This window comes from Corvus moneduloides, chromosome 7 (genome assembly GCF_009650955.1).
Source record: "Corvus moneduloides isolate bCorMon1 chromosome 7, bCorMon1.pri, whole genome shotgun sequence".
NCBI lineage: Eukaryota > Metazoa > Chordata > Aves > Passeriformes > Corvidae > Corvus > Corvus moneduloides.
This window is the reverse complement of record NC_045482.1, coordinates 19,612,957-19,639,507: the sequence shown is the minus strand read 5'-3', so window position 1 is coordinate 19,639,507 and position 26,551 is coordinate 19,612,957. Positions and strand designations below refer to the sequence as shown.

At 35.7% G+C, this 26,551-nt stretch overlaps 1 protein-coding gene across 6 annotated transcripts in view; it reads left to right on the top strand.

The window, feature by feature from the left end:
• UBR3 (ubiquitin protein ligase E3 component n-recognin 3) overlaps nt 1–26,551 on the top strand; it is a 109,319-nt gene that overhangs the window by 52,440 nt on the left and 30,328 nt on the right. For 4 of the 6 annotated variants that reach the window (XR_004241368.1, XM_032115131.1, XM_032115129.1 and 1 more), the window contains 7 exons: nt 2,032–2,120; nt 8,858–9,007; nt 9,521–9,654; nt 13,128–13,238; nt 14,730–14,942; nt 15,741–15,877; nt 21,414–21,499. Coding sequence is in view for 5 of the 6 variants with exons in the window: in XM_032115131.1 (XP_031971022.1) it covers nt 2,032–2,120; nt 8,858–9,007; nt 9,521–9,654; nt 13,128–13,238; nt 14,730–14,942; nt 15,741–15,877; nt 21,414–21,499 (920 nt within the window). In the remaining variant the exon portion in view is untranslated. The remainder of the gene's footprint in view (nt 1–2,031; nt 2,121–8,857; nt 9,008–9,520; nt 9,655–13,127; nt 13,239–14,729; nt 14,943–15,740; nt 15,878–21,413; nt 21,500–26,551) is intronic. The other 2 variants (XM_032115132.1, XM_032115130.1) reach the window with 1 other exon arrangement.

The window sequence follows — 26,551 nt, the reverse complement described above, 5'->3', positions numbered from 1 at the left end:
AAAAGGATGTGGTGTTTTTAAGGGTCTATTGGAGGCACACTAAATTTTCAGTTAAGTTTGTGGGCTTAAGCAGTGGTGAAAGTGAATGTTTCCCATTCTTTGTTGTTCTGAGTGATTATTATTTTCTTCTCAAATTTATAATGATATTGGTGGACCCATGAAGTTTATTAAAGGACAGTGTGATAACTGAAATTACTAAATTCATAGAGTGTTCATAAAGCCAGGCTGCAATTTTTACTGTTTTGATTGTTTTGTTTTCTTTTTCCCCCCAGTTCTGGTTTTGTATCCATGAAGACTGAGCAGACTGTGCACATTAAGCAATTAGTTTTTTAGCTTATTTCAATATATAATGGCATCACTCAGGCAATGGATTGTTGCCATAGAAACTGAAATACAGAACTAGAAGCAAGCTTGAGCTGCTTGCAGTACTTTTTCAATTGCAGTGTCATATTCCCATGGGCCATCATGGAAAATTACTGAGCTGTACTGAATCTGTCAGAGTTTGTTTATATCTTCTTATTAAATGCATCTATTTACAGTCACTCTGCTTTTAGTCAAGGTGTTTATTGAGAAATTTCCAGGGAGAAATAAATAAAACCAAGTCTAATGAATGCCCTGGTCTGATCCTCAGAATAATGAATCTTAGTGATGTTGTAAATAGAAGTTATTTTGAGAAATGGTGACTGTACAATGTAGCAGATATATGGGCAGAGATATTTGGGTCTTTCAGATGTCTTTAAGAAAACAAGTTAGAAGCTTTGACTTACAACCAGGTCACCTCAGGATGACAGGTTACATTATACGAGCTGCTTTGGGCTTGTGCATGCCAGTTCCTGTGCCAGGACACTGATAATCAGATGGTGCTTGAGACTAAATGACTCACCCATCAGGGTATCAGACACCAAGTGATGTTTTTAAAGCTCACGTTAGTTATCTAAATCATCTCTGAGCAGTGTAAAAAATGCATTGTAAATGCTGATGCACAGAATTTGTAGCTATGATAGAGCTTCTGTAGCTGCACAGAGGGAACTCTGTGGGGAGGTGCTGTGTAAACCCCTCAGCTGAGGGCATGTTCTGTGCGGTGTGCAGCTGTGGTGTAGGGCTTTTGTTTGGTTTTCCCACTTTCACTGTCCCATTTCCTCTATTTGTAAACTCATGTCAAAGTAAGGAAAATTAATGTTTATTTTCTTTATCTTTTTACATCCGTCAATATTCCTCTACCCACTGCAGTATGTATTTATATAGGGAGTTGTATAGCTGGTCATACAGCCTTGTACAGGTCACTGATACAGTTTAAATAGAAGGATAGACAAGAATAAGTCTCTAATGTCTTCCATTTGTAAATCCAGAGCTGTGACAAACAATGAGGAAAAAGTTAGTGAAGTCAGTTTGGCTTCAGGGAGATATGGGCTTTTAATCTGGATGTAATCTCAAGGTACTTTAAATCCCAGTATAAAGCTGTTGGTGGCCAGAATCTTGGGTGGAAGTGGGGGAGAAGGAACCACTGTGAGCAGCCTTAGCTGGAAAATAAATTACTCGTAATTGTTTCCCTTGCCATCAATCTTGATATTGAAAGGGAGTGAGGTAGGCTTTTATTATTATTGTTATTATTAACTTTCAAATGTTGGTTTCTCACAGGAGTACTCATTTTTGTACAAATGACATTGCGCTCTCTTTTTCTGCCCATGTGTAAAAGAGAAAAAAGTTTCAAGACTAAGCGCTTGGGTTCCTTTTCTTGCAACGTTTTGGCCTAATCTGTTAAAAGATCTTTTGGTGAACACCTTTGAAGGGTGTTTTAGGACAGAATTTTATTCAGTTTTTTCAGACTCAAAAGAAAGTAACACTAATTTCTTAAAAAACTCCACTTCTAAAGCAAGAGATTCCTTTTTTAGGTTTGGAAATTATTCCTTTATGTTAACCTTAATTTGGAGTGATACTGTTTAAGGTGGTAAATCTAATCAGCTTAACATTATATTTTTTTTGCTCCATTATGTATGCTTATTTTTTCTTCTTCCCCCTTCTTTCACTTAGACGACAGAAGGCTAGAGAAAGGCAACAGAAATTGTTGGCTGAATTTGCCTCAAGACAGAAAAGCTTCATGGAAACTGCCATGGATGTTGGTAAGTTTTTGTGTTGTTGACTGCTTGCTTTTATGTATTTTCCCACATGTTAGTATAAAGATTTTTACTCAGTTTAAAAAACAAAGACGCACACAAAAAACCCTCAACCATCAACTACCCAAACAAAAAGATTCTCCCCTCAGATTCCACTTTTGTATCCATTTGTTAACTTTATACTTCTTAAGAAGCTGAACTTTGTTTTATAGGACAGATACTACTGAATACATAATTGCTAAATAATAGATTAAATTTGTAGGACATAAATTTATTCCTAGTTTTTCTTAATATACAGTAGGTGAAATGATTAAATATGTGATATGTTTTAAAGTATTTACCTTTAATATAAAATGTCCCCAAATTAATCTGTCTTTTTAAGACTGTGTTTTCTTTTATCTGTAATAATACAATTTAAGATTATTTCTCCATAGAGTCTCAAATTTTAATAAGGTTAAAAGTTTTTCCTTTTAAATGTAGTTATGGATCTAAGGAAAACATAGTTTTTGGATCACCTCACTTACTGTAAGTGGTAACGTATTCTACTTCAAATACTGGCTTTACAGCACAATCAGTTCTTGTTTTTTCTTGAGGATGAGTTCTTTCAGATTCTGCTGTGTAGAAGTGCATAATCCTGATTAGTTTGTGTTTAACCGAAGAATGGAAAATACTTTCGTCTTTTGAGCCACTTCATTGAAAATTAGCCCTTCTGAAAAATAAGAAAAAGCAGGGATCTTCCCCCCCTCTTCCATCAAGTACCATGTGCTATGAAGTTTTGGTTTGGGTTTAAGCATTGGTTAGAAATATTTTGACAACTGTATTTGCTGAAAAAGTTTGTCTTTTGAAATTGTTATTTCCCTCCAGTTCATAGGTTGCTGAGATTTATTCATTTATACTTACTAAGGTTTTGGATACAGGAGTCTTGGATGGGGCTCTGAGCAACCTGATCTAGCAGAAGATGTCCCTGCCCACAGCAGGAGGGTTGGAACTTGATGATCTTCAAGATCCCATCCAACCCAGACTTTCTAAGATTCTATGAAATTAATCACTGTATATATGATGTTACATTTGGAGGGTGTGCAATACACATAATTTTTATCTCTGAACTTCGTATTGTAAGTCAGCATCATTAAATGGGTAGCTATTTCTTTGTAATCTGTTTGTTGAAGTAAGGAAGAAGAGAGGAAGAACCTTGCAGTTCCTCTTACTAAAAATTAAGTTTTTATGCAGTCATGGCTAATTGAAAGTAACTGGGAAACTTTGATTCTTCAGTCACCTATATTTTGAATTCTTCGTATTGCAACTTTGATGGGGTTTATTTATGAAATCAGATGTATGTATATATATATAGATATGGATATAGATATACCTGTCAATAGCTATATAGCTAATTTGTATATATACATAAATGTGCATAAGTACTTCCATGCATAAGCTTTATAAGCTATATTTAAGATAACTGCTTTGATTTGTGGATGAATCATAGTAGCTAAATCAGTAAATTACACAGCATTTATTTTTGTGAAGGACTGGGAACACTTAGCTTTTAGTTAATTAATACTAAATTCTCAGCTAGGCAGACCTGGGCCTTTGTGTTTATGATTGTGCATTAAAAAGTTCTTGGGCATGCAAGATTTAAATCGCTTGCTTCTTAGTATTTAAAGACTTAATAACTTCAGGTGCCTCAAAGTAAAGTGTAGTGTTTGTTGTCAATTATACCAGGTTGTGCACAGCACTAGATAGAACCAACTTGATGAACTACATTTTCATAAAGTTATTCTACATAAAGACATTTGGCAACAACTTAATAGAATTCCAGGCATTGTGTTACTCTGCCTTTTCACTAACTGTTTTCAGTGTCTTGTATGTTGACATTCTATTTTCTGACTTTGTTATGAAAATACACTGAATATAGTCCAGTATTAACTAGCTTTTATGTTCTGACTGGCATTAAAATAGCTTGCTGAGAGTAAGTTCATATACCATTATAGTGCATGGGGTTTGTTTTAAAATTTAGATTGATTTTTGCCAGGAATATTTTCTTCAGTTTGTTGAATCTAAGTGGTTTGTTTAGCTGTGAATTCAGTCTCTCTATGTTACAGAAAATTACTGAAAATGTTGCAGAAACTATTGTTACTCTAATTTTAAAGCACAAGACCCAGTTAGAATTCTGAGACTAGTCTTTCTGGAGTGATTCAATTTAAAACTACTCTTATGTAATTAATAGGTTTACCCTGAATTGTATCATAGCAGTGCTGAAATAGCTGTTTGAAAATAAAAAAATCCTTTCTTACTAAAATCAGTAAGAATTCATTCCCCTCTCACGCAAAGTCTGTTACCTGTTACTTTTATTATAGATTGAAGGTCAGCAGTAGGTTTATTTCTTAATTTTGTTCACTTATTGTAACAGTATAATACTGTCAAAAATGCAGGGATGGTGAGGCCTCAGCTCCCTTGTTTTGTCACTGTTTTAGTTGGTGTCATTTGGGCAAGTTTATATTATTGTCATCATCATTATCTATTAAAACTTTAACTATGAAAAGTAGATGTGATTCAATGGTAAAATGTGAGAACTGCTGTAATTGGTTTTGGGTATAGCATTTAAAAACTTCATAATGCCTTTCTATTGACAGTTGTAGAAGATTGGAAATAGTCTAAAAATAAATGTGTGTAGGAAGAGATAGGAATGCTGGAGACTAGCCAAAGTTTAAAGGTTATTTTATTAAAACCCATATACTTCATATATTTCTAAAGTGTTTAATAAAGTGCACAGAGGCACTGTTAATGCCCTGAGATACTCCTCTTTGATTGTTGGGATGCTGTAATGAAACGTGGCTTAAAAGGAAGTTACCTAATTACATGTTAATTATTCACTATTAAATGGGTCTTATTTTACCAGAAGAATTTATTTATTTGGATTGAAATACACAAATTCATTTGAGATTCTGAAAATAAAGGTTGGCATTTTCTTTCACATGGTTACTGTAGAAAAAATTCCAGTTATGTAGCACTTCCCATTTGTGCCCCCTGTTACTTTCTATTTATATTCTGTGACATCTGCAGAACTGCATTGCCATTCAAGCTTGCCTGGAAGTAATTAGGTGAAATTTAGAAACAGTTATGTTAATGAACTAGGATAGAACAGCACCCACTGTGCTGTCTTTAGCTATTTGACTGCAGGATAAACAAAAAAAGGAGAAAAATAAACCAAGAAAAGTGCTCTAAGAACAGCAAATAGAGCTCTTGAAATGTCTGAGGAGACTGTCCAGAGAGTCCAAAATGTGGACTCAAGTTTTGGCTCCAGAGGCCTTTCCAGCTCCTGGTTACAGCTCCTGGTTACAGCTCTTCTGATCTCTATGAGGGCACTGCCTCAGGGTGAGACCATGCTTTATCTTGTGATGTGGGACTCTGTGCAATAGATTTTTGAACCTTCATAACCTTCAGGAGGGACTTGATAAGAACAAAACTAAACCGCCCAGTTCTAGGTTAATAGTAGCCTTTAACAAATTACGGTGATACTTGTAAAGATCTGTCTATCTGAATTTTATAAAAACAAAATATGATCCATTCCAGGCAAGCTGCCGAACTACTTATCCTATTGAAAATTTGTGAATTGGTTACGTTGTTAATTATAAATATTAAGATATCTTTCATTTCTTCAATAGTTTTCTTGTCTCTGAAGTGGCCGGTGGGATTTTTAGACTGTTTTAATGCATCCTGATAAGTATGCAGATGATGTTTTATGTCTTTCTTACCATGTGTGTCTTAGCAGGATGTCTTTTTGTCCTTCATGCAACATTCCTTAGTTAGACTTGAAAAGAAGCACAGAGTTTTAATGCAAGGCGATATGTATTTCCTAACACTCAATCTTCTGAACCCAGATAGAAAAATAAATTAGGTACCAATCTCTTGAGAATATGTATGCTGGGTCAGGGCACAGAATATTAGCATACTAATGGTTGCTTTGATACCAAGGGGCCGCTTTGACACAATGTGTACAGCAGGACAAATGTTGACTACAGTCAGTGGAGATTGTGAACTATATTTACTGTGTTTAAAAAGCCCTTTTGGTTTTGGGGTTTTGCTGGGTAGGAAAAATAATGGAATGCATGCTTAGCTCTGTAGAGTAGAAGTGAAACTAAATCTAGGTAGCAACCCGTTCTGCAGTACATCAGTGTGCTAGATTTTAGCAGATTGATCAGTAATTTCTTAGGAAGTAGGAAGTGCTAGGTTTTTGTAACTTTGTGTCTCTGCTTCTATTGGTACAAAACTAAACAAAGAGCTAAATAATTAATTTTTAAAAAACTCTTGGGAACTGTAGGGTTTGCCTCTTCCTTGGATTTCTGTCACAGTTTTAAGTTTTTTCATCCTCCTTCTGTGTTTTAAGGTTCATGTTTATTCAGATTTGTGAAATCATTCACAAGGACAAAGAAAAGTTCCAGAACCCACTGTAAGGGGATGAGGTGTACTACAACATTAGACGAATCCTATGAGAGAAACTTGGTGAACTGATACCAGTACCATGTCTTACCTTGTAGTTTTCATTGGCTCCTTCTTCACACACATTGACATCATTAGGACAAGTCTCTGTGAAATCAATTGGGTTAAACCTTTGGAGCTAGTTTAAGTGAGTAATTGAGGTTTATCAGAGTCCATTCAAAAAGAATCGAGGAGTTTTGTTTGGTTACAGTTTTTCTGGTATGCTTACTTATTTGAGATTTTAATTTCTTGCCAATATCCCTTTGTTTTCTTTTACTAGCTCTGGCACAAATTATTTTATTAGGAAGTCTTCCTTACTGCTAGTAGCTTACTTTCCTTGAAATTTTGTTGTTCACCAGAGTAGCCTAGCTGTATCTGCATCTAAGTAGTTGTGAAGGAAGCATGCACTTGATCACGGAGTTCTAAAATTAAATTAGCCTGATTTTTATGTGCCTGTCCCCCACAGGCAATAAAAGTATAAATTGCATATATTGAACTGGTTTTAAACACATTTAAAATCCTAAGTTCTGGTTTGTTCTTTTTTTTCCTTCAGGTTAAAAATAGGCAATTTATGATGAATGAATGGTATTTTGTAAATTAAATATTGACAGATTTTGATGACTTGCATTGAATTGTTCCAAATCAGATTGATACACTGTGTTCTCTTTCTACACTTCTGAAAAATACTTAATGGATGCAGATTTTCTGTTGCATTGACAGTATTTTAGAAAGAGAGGAAAAGGAAAGCTAGCTAAAACTCTAGTCCTTGTCATTTCTTGCATTTGATATATAGGTGTACATGAGTGTGCATTACACAGTTATGAGGTGATGTCAAATATAAAAAGTAGAATTTAGTGTTTACTTCCTCCCTTCTGTGCTACAGTTTGCTTCTAGGTTTGCTGGATGTTTTGGACATTGGCAGTCGACGCATCGTGCTTTTTCTTTCATTGTACATCTGGCTGCCACTAGATGGTGATAGACATGTGTACAATATTAACAACTGCACGTCAGTGAAGATCAGCGTTCATTTTCATATGACCCTTAATAACTGGCTGGGAAATCAGTAGTTACTAAAACAGTGTAATTTTGATTCAGCCCTGTGAGCAAGAGCATTGCATGGAGCTTTTTACAGCAAAGAAATATTCTGTGTGGCACCCAACGCACCTCTCCTTATGGCAGCAGCCTCCTGTGCCAAACCTGTAGTAGACTTTCAGAAGACAGCAGTTCTCCTAAAAGCAATTCTGCATGAGGACTGTTGCTGTACTCAAGGTTTTTGGATTCTCTATCCAGTACCTCAGGCTACCTAATCAGAGAGATAAAGGATATGGTGGAAGGTAGGGAGGAAGTGTTTTCCTTCAGAAAAATCATGTTCTAGGAAAGACACAAAGAACCCACATATTCTAGATCAACAGGCTGACTGTATATGTTCCTGAGCAGTCAGGAGTGGCTTATTTAGTCCTAAGGTGCTTTTCTTTCAAGCCAATAAAGAATTCTTATCTTTGATTGTAAGATAACATAAAATGGCTTGCCCTGAAATCAGCACCACCAACTGTCATGTGATCGAAGCTATATCAAGTGCAATGGCTTTGATAATTCAGAGCTGGACCTTAGCCTTGAACATTTCTGTGCACCTAGGAAGGAGTAATGTGGCCCTTAAAGAAAACAGATCTCTGACACATCTTGTGTACAGTAAATGTTAAGCTAAACATCTGCTGCATCACAGCTGGTTGCTTTCTTAATGCACCCCAAATTCTTAAAGATTGTCCAAGTTTCATATTGAAAAAAATACTGTTTTAGTTGCACATTTCATTCACCATGTCTAAGCATCTTAAAATTATTTCTAAGTTGTCGAGGTTAACTTTTTTCTTCTAGTGGTTGTTTCTGTCATCTATGAGCAAATCTGGTTTTGCTAGAGATTGCTACACGTTGGCCTTTGTCTCTCTATGTTCAAAGTTTTCAGTATAATATCTAATGAAATAGAAGTTAGATCTCTGTTTTATAGAAGTTTTAAGGAGATCAAGTTTAATACAAAACTTGAATGAATTGTTTAATTCCACAGGGAGTAATTTTGCTTATGGAAAAACATGTTCTTCGTTGTAGGTGTCTTTCTTGGAAGCAAAAGTGTTCGTTTCAAGCAACTGACAATGTTTTAGTTGTAGATAAACTAGAGAAATTATTCTGCAGTTTTTTCATCCCTACCTCAATGCAGATGCAAGTGGATTTCTTTACTTCTGTTTAATGTAAATTTTCTTACTTGTTTTTAGAATCGCCGGATGCTGATATTGCCATGGAGGTAGCTACATCAGAACAGCATATTTCTGAGGCAATATATGATTGTGTTATTTGTGGACAAAGTGGCCCTTCTACTGAAGACAGACCTACAGGGCTAGTTGTACTATTACAAGCGTCCTCAGGTATAAATATGTGGCTTGTAGGAAAAGCAGTGTTTCTGCAGCTTTTAGCATTTGTGCACAAATCCTGTTGTGTCTCGTGAAGTCTGGAGCCACAGGGTTTCCTATTTTTTTTGTGGATGGTCCTCTATGAGACACATTAGGGACTTTTTAAATGTTTGGGGGAAGAGCAAACAGTTTAATTCCCTCCTACTTCGTATAGCTTTTGCAAATGCAGCAGTGCATTACAGACCTGCAGGAATAATCAGTACTGAAAGGAAAAGAAGATTAAACAGCTATCAGTGTGTCTGCATGTAGACCTGAGTGTTTGTGGGTATAGGTGTGTGTTTATATATATGTATTTCATGTACAAGTGCAAAAGCACAACTTCCAGTATTTGGATTGTTCAGTAAGTTTTGACTTTTTAACATTAACAAAGCACATTATAGTTACAAACCAAAATTGCCTGATTGTTTTCTTAATTGTTTAGCCAGTTGTTACCCATTGCATTGTGTATTGCTGCTTTTCTTCGCACAGTGTTGGGGCAATGCCGCAATAGCACTGAGCCAAAGAGACTCCCAACTACTGAAGAGGAGCAGATCTATCCCTGGGATACCTGTGCTGCACTGCACGACGTGAGGCTGACAACTCTACAGCGATACTTCAAAGATGTAAGGATTTCATGGGAGCAAGACTACCACTTAAGGAAAAATTGTGTATAAAAAGATACATGAAATTACAACTTAGAGTTTTCTTCTAATTTCATTTCTACATTTAGTGAATGCTTTTTCATGTTGCAGTCATTCTGAAGGGTTTACATTTGATAGGGTCCTTATTTTTAAATAGTGTCTGGCTTTCCCCAGTTATATTTTTGGCAGTAGGCATCTAGTATATCTACAGGCTCTACATAGTCATTAAATACCTGCACAGATATTCTCTAGAAGAAGGTATTTCACAATCCAGTGTGACCACACAATTGAAATGTAGGTTTGCTGTCTAAGCAAACATCAGTTCTCTTGTAGCCATTCAGAGAACCCAGTCAAGGAACTGCTCTTAATCAGGTAAAAGTATTTTGGCAGCACAGAGTAAGTGGAAAGAGTTGTTTTAATCTGTAACAGTTTCCTGAGCCACTACAGAGAAGGGGAATATGAGTGGATGGGAAGGAGAAACCAGTACAACGCACCCTCTTCTACTGAATCCTCTACTCTGCGCAACATCTGAGGTTCAATTTTACATTAACTGGTAGTAAATGTCTGCTTTGCAGTTCTGTTAGCTGTTCCAAACAGAGTTTTACATTACTTCACAAAGCCAAATTACAGCTTTTCACGTTTAATTTTGAGAGCCAATTCTTGTTGCTTAAGAGGACATGTTAAATTGTAGACCTTTGTGGAAGTACTGCCTTTGACTTCCCTTGCTAGTGCCTAAAAGAGCTATGTAAGATAATACACAACTGTTCTGAGAAATCATTCTTGGGGAGAATAATGCGGAACCTGTGACCCTAAATTAGCTTCTGTAGACTAGTCCTAGGTGAGATGCCAGCTTTTCAGCATCTCTAAGCAATGAGCCTTTAGAAGCTTAAATATTGGCTTTAAATTGGAAAAACTGGCAATTTTTATTCTAGCACAGTTGCTAGCTTTTTCATAATGACATCCGCAGATAACTAAAATTTGCCAACTGCAGCCAAGCTTGCTTATGTAGATTAATGTAGAGTAAAATTCATAATTGTTTTGATACAGTCTTAAAAATTGGTCAATCTTTTCAGAAAGCAACTTATTCAAAGGCAAATATCATGCATTTCCTTGCTAGAAAGTGAAACTCTTAAAGACCTAAGCAAAAAATTATTTTTTAACAAAGGATTTTTTAGCTAAGAAAGAATCTGAGGACAAGCTTTTCTTCTTTTGACATTGATGATACTGGTTTAGGTTCAGATAGTTAATTAATATTTTTTCCTGCTGAAGTGATAAAAACCATTGAAGTAATGCTGAAGTGGAGCTTTACTTTTGCATGTTTGCATACTACAAGTGGAAGGAGTTCCAAGTAAAATGTTACCAAGAACTTGATCTTACTAAAGTGTGTGTTTCCCTTTCTGTGCAGTAACACTATCAGCAGATTAGTCTAACATACACTGTAATGCAATGAGCAAATGCATCCTGCTGTCAAAAATTCCAGTCCTGATTCAAACATTAGTCGAATTAGCTATATTTGCTTGCATGTTTTCAGGTCACTACTGTGCTAAAAAAAAGTCTCTGCATGAAAGAACTAATCCTTAAATTGCTTTTGACATAAAAATGGAAACACTGCTAGTATCTTGAGTGTCTTGTTCAGCTGAGCTAAGCAATAAGAAGTCCCTTTGTTTATCAACTGTATCCTCTCCAACAAGTGTCCTTCCTCTAATGGATTTCAGGAGGCAAGTGAATAATTTCACTTAGATGTAAACATTTTAAGTTATGAAATATGATCTAGCTTATTCTGCTAGAAGAAAAAAAAAACAACAAGAAGTGCCATTCAGAAGCTGCATGCTGCATAGAGGTTGGGCAAACCAGATCACTTCTCTCTGTAGAGATTCCTTTATGCACTTTTCTTGCCTGGAATTTGATGCTTTCTGTCAGGGAGTAGAGTTCTCGCCCATTAAAGGAAAAATCACTGGAAGTTATTATTTTTAATATGGAGAGGTATGACTAAGGATTAGGAGATAAAATTTCATACACTGCATTGATAGGACTATTTTCAGAATCACACAGTACTCTGTAACCAATAGTTTGATATAGGTGTGCTCCGTCCCAAGCCTATGGCTTGCTTTGGAATCTCCCTTATTTCTGAGCTCAAGAGTAAAAGAGTAAAGCCTTTCTGGCTAAGACTTTGGGGTTGTTTTGTTGTTTGGGGTTGTTTTTTCTTCTTTTTGCAACTGCTACTCAATAGCCTCATTAGATACCTGCAGTAAATAATGATTTTCTGAATGAGCCATGGGTCCTGCAGGGCTTAGCCAGATATATCATACAACCTTTTTAATGCTGCAGTCTACTAAATCATGCAGGAACCAGCAGGAGAAAGTCTTTCTTATATTATGGTCTGAGAGGCTCACAGCACATTATGAAGGGCAGGTTGAGCCACGGTAAACAGGAACATGTCCCATAGATAAAATTTGTAATTTTGCTTTGATTTCCTGCTCATATGCAGGGGAAAAAAAAAAGAAAAAAGAGATGCTAGGACACCCTTAGAAAATGCAAGTATTAGAGTTATTAATGGTACCCTGACTTTATATCATACCTTAAGACCATTTTAGGGTGAGTCTGCACTAAAAATTGTTTTCCAATTCTGGTAGCCATAAATCTTTCTCTGTTCTTTAAATGTACATTTCAGTCTGTGTATGAAATCTTTGAGAAATGGAGATTTAATACTTAGACTGACTATAGTTAGATACTCTGCAAGAGAATTTTCTAGAATTCCTGGTAAGTGTGACAGAGGTGATTTTCTTCAGTTCATTAATTCCTGAATAAAAGATACCAGTGGGGTAACTTTCTTGGACTTGTAGGCTGTAAGTGCAGTCTTCAAATAAGGCCAATGTTTTCAAAACAAACATAGTATAAAACTGAGCTCACTAAACAAGTATTTGTTCTCTTTTCCAATTATGGTGAGTTATATATGATGCTGGTCAAAAACTCATTAAATCCCATAAGTGTTTACACTAAATTTTAATAACAGAGTGGGGTTTAATTATATAACTGTGGTATTGTTATTTTGGTTATCTACAAAACAGAATGAAATGTGTTGGAACAGTATATTGCCCTAGTAAATGAGATAACTTCTGCTCTTGGAACAGCTGTTGGAGTTAGACCCACCTTCATGCTGTAATACAAGAGGTTCCTTAAAGAAGTCGTTATCTTAAGTGACAAGAAATGCAGAAGTTTAATTTAACTATTTGGCTCTTTGTTGGAAAGAATGGCATAATGGCAGCCATGTCAGTTAGCATAAATAAACACTTTATAAAATGGATTTTTTTATTTATTTCCTCAGGATATCTTTTAAATAGATAGCATGCAAATAAAAATCTGTGTATCTTGTAAATCTTGAAGTTTTGGCAAATAATTTTATAGCTTTATATATAATTGTTGGTTTTTTTCTTACTGTCTGTGCTTTGTTTTAGAGTTCCTGCCTACAAGCAGTGTCAATAGGCTGGGAAGGAGGTGTTTATGTACAAACTTGTGGTCACACTTTACACATAGATTGTCACAAATCTTACATGGAATCCTTACGAGTAAGTAAAACTGAAGATCATATTTGTTTATTTGGATCTGAACTGCTCTTACTGAAATCAATTAGATTTATGCTGTTCAGATCAATCACATGTTATGTATGAATGTACACAATGGTTTTATTATGTTTCAAGAACTTGATAACTTAATCTCTCATTATTAACAAAAGTACTTTGTTTTCAGTTATTCTGATATATCAGAAAAAATACTTTACAAAATTAACCAGCACAAAAAAATAAAGACTAAGTGATGACTTCTTGTTTTACATGAACTAGCATTTTTGTTCAAGATTACTTTGCAGGATATATCTTCAGGTTTTTGGTTTGGTGGGTTTTTTGGTGGGGTTTTTTTTTGTGTGTGTGTTTGGGGGGGGGCTTTTGTTTTTTGTTTGGTGGGGGGGGGGGTTGTAATTTTTGTTGATTTCTTCCCATTTTGAGAAAACCTGTGAGCAATTCCTTGTATTTTTAGTATCAGCATTGCTCATACTGTGAAACTTAACCTCTAAACAAACTAGGTGTGCAACCTTTCATGGATCCCATGATTAATTGTTCTTGTCCATATTAATTTAAATTTGCGTGCAGCAGTAATTGTGTCATCAAGATAAATATAAAATAATATAAAAAAATATAAAGTAATATAGCAGCAAAATCTGAACTTTCATGGTAGAGTCTCACTTTACAGAATTTTGGAAAAGTAGTGCTTTGCATCATTTAAATTCTGAAGTAATTTTTCTGGTGGATTCTCTATTAAACTTGAAATAAACTTTATTCCACGTAATTGTATTCTTGAAGATTTCTAGATTATTTAAGTGAACTTCTGATCCTAGCACATTTTACTGGTACCTAGATGAGCACATGATAGTGTTGACTATTTACTACCATTTTTAGAACCAAAATAGTTTATATAGACCTATGTTCATCTGGGTAAAACATTTATTTTTACATAATACAGTCAGATACCAACATGGGAAACCATGGAGGCCATTCATAAAGCTGAAGCAAGGTTGCTTGCCAGTTAAGAGGAATACTGAGGACACGTCCTCATTTCCCAAACATGTACTTCTGTGTCCATTTTTTGATCCTTCATGTGATACAAGAAATAATCAGGGTTCTTCTCATGCTGCCCACCAATGGCTACGTGATTAGGTTTTTTCAGCTGTACTTGGAGTCTCAAACTTTATGGGAATTGTCAGAAAGAGACAACACGCATGAAATGTTGGAAATAGTGCATTGAAGTCTTTCTACTTTATAATGGAGATATTGTTGACAATGGAGAATACTTAAAAATCAGGAAAATTAATTGAGTTGGAGGATTATAAGACAGTCTCTAGTAGCTAAGACCTTTGTCAGTAAAAGGGGGAACTATTCTAATTATTCTTTCTTTACAGTTTTAGGTTTTAGACTCAGTTTTTTTAGCTATACAACTGAAATATCAAACTAAGAAAACTATAATAGTTTGCAAATTTCAGCTACATCTTCTTTATTTTCTTTTAGAATGACCAAGTCCTCCAGGGTTTTTCAGTGGACAAAGGAGAATTTACCTGTCCCCTGTGTAGGCAGTTTGCCAACAGTGTTCTTCCTTGTTATCCTGGAAACAACATGGAAAGAAGCGTTTGGCAAAGTCATAGTAACAAGTGTATGCAAGATCTTGTGCAAGAGGTGGAAGATCTTCAAGAACAGCTGGGAACTTTCCCAGTAAGCATCAGTGTAAGGCAGAAAGATCCTTGTTAATTTGCCTCTACCTTTCAATTTTTACATTATATTGCATTTGTGATCTCTTAGAAACCTGGCAACCTGGGAAAGGTTGTTGTCTTCTGTTATGGAAGACAACATACTGTAGTTTTCTTATCAAGAAATTTTAAATATTTAGAGATTTACTGCATTGCCTGCTAAGAATAAACAGTTGAAAGCTGTGACAAAATGTGATTGATACAATTTTTTATTGAGTACATTTTCAGTTTCTCCATAGTAATTTACATAGACCAAAGTCATGTAATATAAAATATATTTATAATTTCCATGCAATGAAAAAAACAACAATATTCTTGTAACTGGAAGCAAATTAAACAATGTCTGTTAAGAACTTCATATGATATGGACCATTTGTTTCACAAAACAAGCAGTTTGCAGATGTTACTATGTTTCCTGAGGTCCTCTGAATGACAGAATAAATTCTATTAAATTTTATTACCTTCCAGTCTTGATGGAGATGCTTTGTGTCTTTGTGTACTTGTGCAGTGCAGATGTACTTTAAAATAGTGCAAGCAGTGAGATTCTTAAACTTAGGAGATGGACAAAACAGTAATGTTTTCACATTCAGAACAAATCAGAATAACTTTCCAAAATATTCTGACACTTCTGTGAGACAGAATACTGACTTTTAATGCATATTTTTTCATAACCTGCAAATGTGTTTTACAAATATGAAAGTGATATGCTTTACAATCAGCTACTGCATCTCTTCAGGTAAAATTAACTAATATTTTTTCGTGTCTTTGTTCATAGTCTGAAACCAACCTCAGTAAAGAAATGGAATCTGTAATGAAAGATATAAAAAGTACCACACAGAAGAAGTATACAGATTATAGTAAGACTCCTGGATCACCTGACAATGATTTCCTGTTCATGTATTCTGTAGCCAGGTGGGTATGGGGGTTTTTTAATATTTTTTCTTTTATATTTCTCACTAATGGTATTAGTCACTACATAGCTTTCTTCTTTACAAAAAAAAAGCATTAAAAAAATATTTCATCCTCTCCAAAAAGGACTGTTTGAGTACTCAGTACATCAAAGTTACATTATCTGATTTTCATGTACAGGCATTATATTATGCGAGATGAAAAGATGTGCATCTCAGTTAATTTTTGTTATGTGCAGCAGTGGCACAGAACCTGGAGAACACTGTGTTGTATGCTTGTTTAGTTTTCTTCTTAATTCAAGGTTTTGCTTTGCATATAGCAAAATTTTATGTTGCATTTCTTTTTTTACTTTGCTTTCCCAAATTGTCAAATCTTCTCTATCTCTCTTCAGCAGAATGAGACCTTTTTCTATATTGCTGCCATATTGCTAGTCTTTAAATCACAAAGTGTTTTTAATCTCTGTGCCAGACATTAGTTCTATTTACTTAAATGAGAATCACAGAAGGAGCTTTTTTTTTTACATCAGCAACCAGGAATTTCTCTTTGTGTAGTCTTTAGACTTCTGAAAAACTGTCAAAACCAGCAGCATTTTTTTTGTGGTATTTGACCGTAGTTTTAGACCTGTTAGTGTCATATACAGTCTCCAAGAAAATCAGTCCCTCCTTCCATCTATACCATTAATGTTAAGGTACTCTGAATAGTTAATGTAGTCAGAGTTACTGTAATACAAGGTTTTCCCATAAGAAGTTGAAATACTCATTAAGCAAATAATTTTCTAAACTCTGACTTAGTGAGGCCTGCAGGGAAGGTGCTGACTGCAGAGAAACTGCAAGCAAAGAAGTGATGCCACTGAGTAGCATTTTTTTATTGCAGTTTCATAAACTCTGATTGTTGAGTGTCTTTAGTATATAAGCAGTGGAAATATTCAAGGCTTGGCTCGGCAGGACTCTGGGTAATCAAATCTAAGGTTCTGCTTTTCACAGAAGGTTAGACCATCTAATCTCCAGAATTCTTTTCCAACTTAGATTATTGTATAATTCTATTAAAAGAAATACTATCTGTATTCTTTCAGAGTATTTTAACTGATAAAGAAGAGCAATGAAATTTTATACATAGGAAGCTGAAGGATTATTCTATATTTTTAAGTGGTATATGCTATACGAGGATAAGTAATGTTAAGCTTTTTAGCAATTACATGTTTGATCAATACAATTTAATACCCTTCCAAAAATACAAAGGACTCAAAATTAATATTTCACATATAAAAGTATGATTACTTGTAACCATAACTTGACATGCGATTTAAGATACAAAAATGGTGTTAAAATAGATTTCTGGGTGCAATGTTATATAATTTTAAAAAGGCTAGCTAAACATATTTCAAATGTATCTATATATTACTTTTATATTTACACTCAGAGCCCAAGATTTGTTTTCATTCAAAGAGTTAAAAAATTCCTCAAACCAGAACAGCATTTCATTGCTGCTTGCACTGCTGGAGAGAGAAAGTGTGGTTGAGCACTAAGATTAGGATATGTCACTTGTACTCCTTGCAGCCTCTTCCTCTTATAATGGTTAGACTGGTGTCAGCAATTTCCTATTTTTCCATGACTGAAGAATTTCAGATGTTGGATCCAGCCTTCTGCATTGTCACTGTAACTCATAAGATCACTTAGGAGGGAGCCTGGCAGATCAGCTTCAAGGTGGTTAACGTCTCTTGCCTTTTAGTGCAGCAATTCAGATTTACATGCTTCTACTACTTGATGATTGCATCAGAACTATAGGTTAAAAAAAATAAACTTCTAAATAGACATTTTAATATAACTTTACAGTTTGTATTTATGGAAGTATGTAAATCAGCTGGTAGTCTTCCAAACGGAAAGAGTTTTCTTTGTATGATTTTATTATATATTTAATTTTAAGTAATCAAACAATGGACTATCCATAATTAAAATGACATACTGAAGTAATTTACATTCTGTAAGTTACTCCTGTCATTTGACCTGTTTCTTCCTTATTTCCATGCAGTTGTTTTTGAGGTAGTGATACCCTTGTGTTCCTTACCAACCAGTAACCTTTGAGCGCTTCTAGTTCCAGGTGTTCTGAAGCATTTAATTGTTTTTGGTCAGACCATCTACAGCAGTTACACAGTTTTTCCTGGTATTTAACCCCTGTTTAGATGAGCATTTGGATGCAATGATATTTTTATTAACTCCATATATTTGCATGTAAATGAAACACTCTTAAATCTTCCTAAAAGTCATGTTCCATTTTCAGTCAGAAAATGACATCATCTCCTGTCCTAAAACATGCTAATTTACAGCTGAATGCTGGCTTTGAAGTGGATTACTTAACTGCATGCTGGAATGAGAATGTTACTGGTGAAACAATACGTAGCCAGTTGCTTCAGGTTATTCTTTCTTCTTCAGGAAAAAAGGAACTTGCTTTTCTTCATTTTTGCTTACCCAGGCATATGTCACTGGTAGCAGAGAGAAGAAATTACAAAAGACTCTTTACCACCTAGTGGGAGGGCTAGCCGCTGTCTGTTCTCCTAGCGAAAGAGGCGTTCTGGGTCTTGGCATCCTGATCTGCATGCACAGCTGGAAGAGCAGCTCCTTGGCTACCTCCTGCTTTTCCAACACTCGTATCTTGTTAAATTTGTACCCTTTTGATATGCATTCCTCCTGGTTTTTGCTGACATTTATGAGATTAGTGTAGTGTGTCATTCCCAAATCATCTGTGCCTAGCTTCAGTTTTAACAGTGTCACATTCATAGCACTGAACACTGTCATTTGTGGTGGTATCTTGAAGGACTGTTCCTGTATTGCATAGCAGTAGGTTTCATGCTTTTGTTGGCTGTGCAAACAAACCTTTTGGTTTTTCTGTCAGCTATGTCTGGAGGACATATAAGAGCCATGTGTTCTTTCCTTCTGAGTCTGTCTCTATCTGGGGTTTTTCCATTTATGTGTTGTGTTTGCAAATTGAAGTGAGAAAAATTATAGTGCTTATTAGTATGCTTCTTCTGTCTCAATAGGAAGAGCAAGTCCATCCAAATATATTCCCTTTCTGGAAAGGACATTGCATTTTTACTTCCCCCTACTCTGTCCTGGTATGAATTCTGAGAAATAGGAGATCACCCTTCTCACCCCCAATATGTTCCTTTAATAAAAACTCACAAGAAGGGATGAAGTAGGTCTGTTTCTAATCAGGAGTCTGGACAGCTGAGCAAAATCCATTTTCTCAGGGTTTTTTCTGTGAGTGAGGAAGATAAAGGCAGTGTTTTACAAATTTTTTTGCTCCAATGAATGACGCTAAGATTTCTAGATAGGAAAAAAAAGACACTTGTATAGATTTTCTTTCTCATTCCCTTTCCTTCATGTTGAGGAGTCTGAGATAGCAAAGGATTCTTTCAGAGACCACTCTGTGTTCCACGCTTCTATCAGATGCTCCCAATTTTTCTTCACTACTTTTCTTCAGTAAAGGGCAAAGGGTACTCAGATCCTCAAGGCAGAAGGGACCTCAAATTAGGGAGGAGATACACTGGTCTCCTTCAGATTGAGGTCTGTACCTGATGTGGGATATTTTATGAAGGATAAGTGTTCATTTTCACAGAAGATGCTTTCTCTACTGTGCATTTTTATGCCAAGGTACAGGTATGTTTTGAAAGACACATATTGAAGAAAAGGGTTAATATTTACATTTCCAAGAAAACTGAGCTATAAGGTGCTGCCTTTGGGGAGCTGAGGACCATGAAGAGGTGTGGGAGGTGAGAGTTGGTATCATATATGTGAACAAAGAATATGTTCACAGAAATAACTTTTCTTACATTCCTTATGGCAAAAATACTGTATGACACCTCACATGTACCAGCAAGAAGTATTCAGAATTGTCTCTGAGGTTTGTTTTGTGAAATGGCACATACGGCTTGGTGAAAGGCAAATTCAAAACTGTAGATCTAGAAAACTATTCTTAAATATTCAGGTAGTATTTTTGATTTAAATCTTAATTATCTGGGTTTTAATGGAAGACTGTCATTAATTTTGTTCTACAAATTAGTTATCAGAAGGTTTGTAGAAGTAAAATATACTGGTTTCCTTCATATTCCCATGATGAACTAGCACATGCTGATCTACAGTTGTTATTTTGTCCACTAATATGAAATCCCTGTCCCTGGTTCCTTGCTGGTAGATTTTCAGAAGTTCAGTGAGCACTGCAAATCGCCTGAAGAGTGGAAAATTCCCCTGTCACACAGATGCCCTTATCAGCAGCAACCAGATGGAGCTCTGAGCAGGCACATTATCAGTGTTAAATTGCCTTTTCTGAGTAGAGAGGATTAAAGCATTCCTTCAGAAATGCATGGCATAAGCTGCAAACTTAGGGATAGGAATATTCAGAAATGTTTCTATTTTAAAAACATAGGAAAGTATCTGGACAAACACTGCATATCAAAGTGTATTATTCTTTCAAGTTGATGAAGCTGAAATTCTTAAAAATAATTTGTTTTGAATAAAAGTAATCCTGTAGTTTCTTCTTAAAGGTATGGGGGGGAGGGGGAGGTGTGTTCTTAGCTTGGATACATTATGTGCCTAAAATTCTAGAACAGATTTTAGTATGGATTCAGTCACATTATATCGAACCTAAAATTGTGTCTTTTTTCATTAAAGGACAAAATATGTTTGGAATTAGATTTGCAGTTTGAATTGAATTAGGAAAACAACACTTCAGAATAATAGAATTATAGTCTTTATTTTAATTAAAAATGTATGTTGACTTATTAAAACAGGCTCTCAGAAAATATAACATAAATTGTTTGCTCCAAATCTTGAGAGTGAAAGATAATGCGGTACTTAAACATCCAATTCCAAAATTAAACAAAATTATCGAATTTGGCCTAAACAATTGATGCCTAAGTATCAGATTACAATAATACTAAGAAAGATAGCATCAGTGTGACATGCAGAGGTTTAGTGACACAACTCCTGTTTCATACTAATGAGCTGCAGTGAATAGCACTTCATTCAGAATTAACCTCCAAGGCTTTTATTAACTAACTTATCTATAAAGGGCAGTGCTTTAATTATAATTTAGACTGCATTCATATTTAGTTGGTGCCATATCCATTGCACTCTCTGGTTGTTTAAAGTGAAACAAAAGCCTTGAAAATAAAGAGAACACTTTTTAGATGTATATGATTGACTGAAAGTTAGCCGATCTGTGTATTGTCTTTTCAGATTTGCGCAGAAGTTCCCTTATTATTGAGCTGTGTGTGCATACAGAAGAAAGCATCAGAATTAACATTTTTTAAATTCTTCTTTCACAGCTCAATACAGTACTATGTTAATTTAGTACTTAAAATCATATATGGCAATATCTTGATAAAGTTTGTTTGGTTCTGAGGTGTATTTTGGCAGTATTTCACACTAAGGATTAGTTCACAGTATTCTTTTATTTAGTGTATGCTGGGAGTTTGTCATGACTCATTTGTGCCTGTAGAAGCTTGAATAATGTTCCATTCAATACTGTTATGTTTTTCTTACAGAACAAACTTGGAACTTGAGCTGGTCCATCGAGGAGGAAATTTGTGTTCAGGAGGTGCAAGCACAGCTGGGAAAAGATCATGTTTAAGTAAGTTCCATGTTATTAAATGCAGTATAAATTATTAGAATATTGAATAAAGATGTCTGGTTCTTTCTGGTATTTTCTGAATTACATCAGCTTTTTCCTTTTAAAACCTTTTTATTTCTGTCCAGAGTCTTTGTTTTTTTTGTTTCTGTTAGAGAAATCTGAAAACTAATTTGCACAAATTCTTCATTATAGCTGTTCATGTCTTACGAATACAATTCTTTAGAAATCAATTGTCATACTATCCATGTAATATTTTAATAAGTTTGCATTTTTATGAGTAATGCTAGAAGGGTTTATGGGTGAAGCAGGAAAGCTTTGTTTCACCCTGGTTGTTGCTAGCAATAAGAAAGCAGTTTGTTTTCTGAATGCTAAAATAGCTCATGACTTGGTCTCAGAAATATGCAGCTATAATGTCCAGTGTCTTTAATTTGCCTAGTTCTTCCACAGAGTTTTGCAAATTTTCTTCCATAGAAATTTTCAAATTTTTGTTGTTCTGAAACCTTTAATAATTGTCCAATAAAGCAACTTCTTGCTGCCAAGAGAGGTTTTTTTCCTTAAAAGAAAATATTTTAATCTTTTGCTGGAATATAAACAGTTACAAATGGACATATTCTTTTGTCAGGAAAAATTGGAAATCCTGCCAGAATACTGCTACTACTAATAATGCTTATTTAAGTCAAGCTTATGTAGCAATAGCAGCAGATTCTGTAGGAAAAAAGAAAGCTTAGGCCCACCTCTGCCTTCTGGTACACAATTTATGGGGGATGCTTTCCTCATCATTTGAGGTGACAAGTCCCCAAAGAAATCTCACCAAGTGCTATGCTGTCCATATTCCCTCTAGGACAAAAGCCTTTTGTTACTGCCAGGAAATGTAGTTCAACTAATTTCATTCATGTGTTGTTATTTTGAAAAGTGGTTTTAAACCATACTGCACATTGTCTTTCCCCACCACCATTACCCCCCTTTCTCAGCAGACCAAAGCACCTGAAAAGTGCATGTGTTAAAAGAACATCTCTAGATCACTGTGTGCAAATTTGAAGCATTTAGTAAACCAAGGTTCTGCAGATAATTTACACTTAGATTACAATGTATTTTTAATTGTGTGCTCACCTAGTAAGGTGGACACTTTCTCCCTGAATTTTAGTTTCTTACTAATGTGTTACTCATTTCACAGGCATGTATTTGGAAGGACATGATGAGCAGGTTAGGGTGGAGATTTCAGCTTAAAATAAAAAAATTTTTGAAAGTGAAAAAATTTACAATGATGTTACAGAAAATGATAGTGTATCCTTGTTTTCACATGGCTTTACTGGTCATAAAATTTCTTGACATTTTAGAGTTTAGAAGAATGTATGCAGGGAAGTGGCTGGTAATCTGCAAGGTCATATTTTTATCTCACTGATAGTTTTGCAAAATCAGGAGATCTCAGTTTTTATGTGATTTACTTTTTTAAGATGAAAGTAGAATGAAACACATTCATTAAAACACTGTGAAATGTTTGATGTCACATCAAATTTTTGTTACATGTACGTATTCAAAACGTAGCTAAATAGGTAAATGGATCTAAAAGATAATGGGCTTTCATCACCAATTGGTGATGGTGCTTCATCACCAATTAATGTCATTAAGTGCTGGAAGATTATGATTTTGCAGAGAGTGCTTGAACCACTGGATTGGTGGGCAGCTTCCTTTGTGTATGTCTGTGTAGCTTCACTGTTGCTGTTTGAACTACATCAGTTGGTACAAAAGGAGAAACCACCTCAAAGTGTTTTTTTTTTTCCTTTGGGGTTATTTGAAGAAAAATGAAAGAAAAAAATGCCAACAAGCTTAAGGCCTGGTAGCTGACACTAGGTGGTTTGTATAATACATTATTTAATTTTTTTCTTAATTCTTACCACACCATCCCTTCAACATCCTCTTGCATAAAGAAGGACTCTTACATACTTAGGACCTGACTTTGCAAGAAAGCATACCTTTTGCTGACAGTCTGTGAAAAGATTTGTCAGGAATTTTAATACATATTTCTCAAGCCTTGAAATGCATGGAAAATACTTTAATCACTGGAGATTGTAATTCTTTTTGGAGAATTACAAAATTGGAAATGATACATGGAGGATGTATTTCCACTGGAGAATTGTCTTATGCTGGATGGATACTTCAACTAGGCATGACAATTTTAAGTCCTGTTTAAATTCATATATCATCCTTACCTATTTTTCCAGCCTTTTTAGTACCTTGCCATTGACTCTGTATGTGTCAGGAAGTGAACCAGTTTTCCTGTTCATCAAAATAGATTACTGGAACAAACTAAACTTACTAAACTTACCAAAAGTTAGAGATCCTTTTCACACATAAGAAGTACAGAAGTTGTCTTGTCAAAGAGAAGCTTTAAGATTACATCAACTGTTGCTTTTAAAAATATGTGCTAGTTGACAAAATCTAAAATGTTCCTAAAATACATCCTTCTTGGTTGCAAATCCACTGTGAAACTGTGCATTAATTGTCTATATGCAAAGTAAGGAAAACTTTGTTTTCATAGAATCTCAGAGAGGCTTGGGTTGGAAGGGACCTTAAAGATTATCCCCTTTGTATTCAGAATTGTGTATGTATTTAGGGAGAAGAAATTTTTTTCCCCCATGATATGATTCGACTTGCACACAGGGGTTTAATCTGAAATTGCTAGAATAGTGACTTAAAAGCATATTGATGATTTTTTTAAACCTGATAACATATCTTGATTTTTTTTCCTGTTTCTACTTACAATACATTGCACTTTGTTTACAATAATATTTTTCTGTTCCTTTCTTAAACTGTTGTGTAATTTCAAGTGTGTTGTACTAGTGCTTTTTCCTTTAGCAGTTGCTAAAAGGATTATAGTCATTTCTGATAAAAGGGTATGGACAGCATCTTACCGCCATGCACGTGGTTTTTTCCACACTTTTGGGTAGATTATTTACATCTAAGTCAGTCATATTGGTATTTTTAATATTTATCTTGCACTCCAGAACCATTCAAGGCCTTCCAGGTAAAGGCACTATGTATATGAATGTGTTGTTGCGTTACACAGCACAGAGAGGTGAATGTCATCTATTCATTGTTAAAATGTTTGCATGTTGTCTATGTTCTGTATTGGTACTTTGTGAAATTGTTAGCAAGCTAGTCATATTTAATCCTGCATTAAAATGGACTTGTTTTTTAATGCAAGGTAATGTGGTTTTCCTAGAACAGACCTGTACAGTATTTCCATTTATTATTATTATTATTATATTTAGGTTTGGAAAATAGGTTAAATATGACTAGTGGAAGCAGAGTTAGCTTTATATATATAGCAAGGTTTGTTTTCACTAAACCATTTGTCTTGGGGTGACTTTATGATGTGTATCCTGTATCACCTGCTCTATGCCCAGACATGAATCCTGTGCCTTTCTGTGCCTTTAAAACTGGGTCCGAGAGAAAGAAAAAGCCAGGCGAATATAACTGTGTGTTTCCTTCATTGCCCCTTCCATATCCCTGTGTTTAAATTATGAAAAATTGCAGTTCTGTAGATTCATGTTCTGAAGTATATTTTATCATCCTTCCATAGTCATTTATTTTTCCAATCCTGTTTTTGAAGTTTCATTTAAAATGTACCTTCAACTTCTTCATTGTCTTATCCAGTGAGGAAAGAATTTTTAAATTTTTAAAATTGTCTTGGTTTAAAAGACAGGTGTCTGCCAAGGAAGGCAGGAGTCTCCCTTGAAATGAAAAAAAAAAATGCAACCCCCTTCCCTCCGAATTATTATAATTTTGAAATTAAGGGGCTTTCAGGCAAAGATATGAGGAATAGGAATAACAGTTTTTTACTATTTTATATATATACGTGTATAACCAGTCAAGCAAACAGCAATAACTATGGCAGTAACAGCAAACAGAGCCGCAAACCCAGTGCTACCCTCTCTCGGCTGTCAGGCCCTTTCCCCTCGGGTGCAGTTCCGCTCGCAGCCGGCAGGGGCGCTGGCGGCTCCCGGTGAGCAGGGCAGGTGCGATGGTTCCCCCGCGGCTGCAGGGGGCGCTCCGGAGCGAGCTCGGGGAGCACGCGGCACTGGGATCCCAGGAGGAGATGGATCAAAGGCTTCACAAACCCCTGGGCAGCCAATCCCGGGTGGCAGACGAGATGTATCAAACTCCGGAGCTGCGGTGGGAACCCCTGGAGGTCTCGGTAGGCAGGGTGTGCGAGGCTGCAGAGTAGCGAAGGCTCTAAGCAACAGCGGGGGCAGGGCGGCCGCAGCACGGCTCCCAGTGAGGCAGGGAAGGTAGGCTTGGGCATCCCGGGGTTTCTCCAGTGGAAGGAAGGCAGCCGAAAAAGCAGAAGCCTACCATGCTGATGAATTCCTTCCTGCTGAATTCCTTCCAGCCTCTCTCTCCCTCCAAACTCTGAGAACTAGCAGCCCACAAGTCCAGGTGAAAGAGAGTGGCCAAATGGACCCCTACTCCTGTGGCCAGGTCTTTTGTTTTTCTTAAGCACCCAGTAATTTGTCCCCCTGGCAACATGTGTGAGGAAAATTCTTTAAGAGAAAAAGAAAACTGAAGGAGAGCTCATAAAACCCCAACAAAAATCCATACCCTATCTAGAACTTGAGTACTGTTCTGTTAAAGTCTTCCTTGCACAGTATTGAAACTGGTTTTGTTTTTAAACGTCATTCATGTCAGGTTCAGCAGAAGTAATCTAAAACATAACCTGGTTTTGCTTTTTCTGTGTGTGAGATACTGAGGGGTTTCTTTTGTGATTAAGCATACCACTCTGCAGTAGTCTTGTAACAACTGTGAAATCTGGTGATTAGATATTGTGGAAAACAAAATATGTTGTCCCAGGTGACCTGTTACAGCAGCATACATCAGGGACGATGGTGGGAACAAATAGGTCAAGAACTGTTTTAGTGGATTGCACCATGAGGGCAGCTGCTCTTGGGAACTAAAATAAAGAATGATTAATGTATCTCTTAGTATCAGTGACCAAGTCTGTGTGAGAAGAATGGTGAGAAGAAAATTTGGCTGCAAAATTGCCATTTTAAA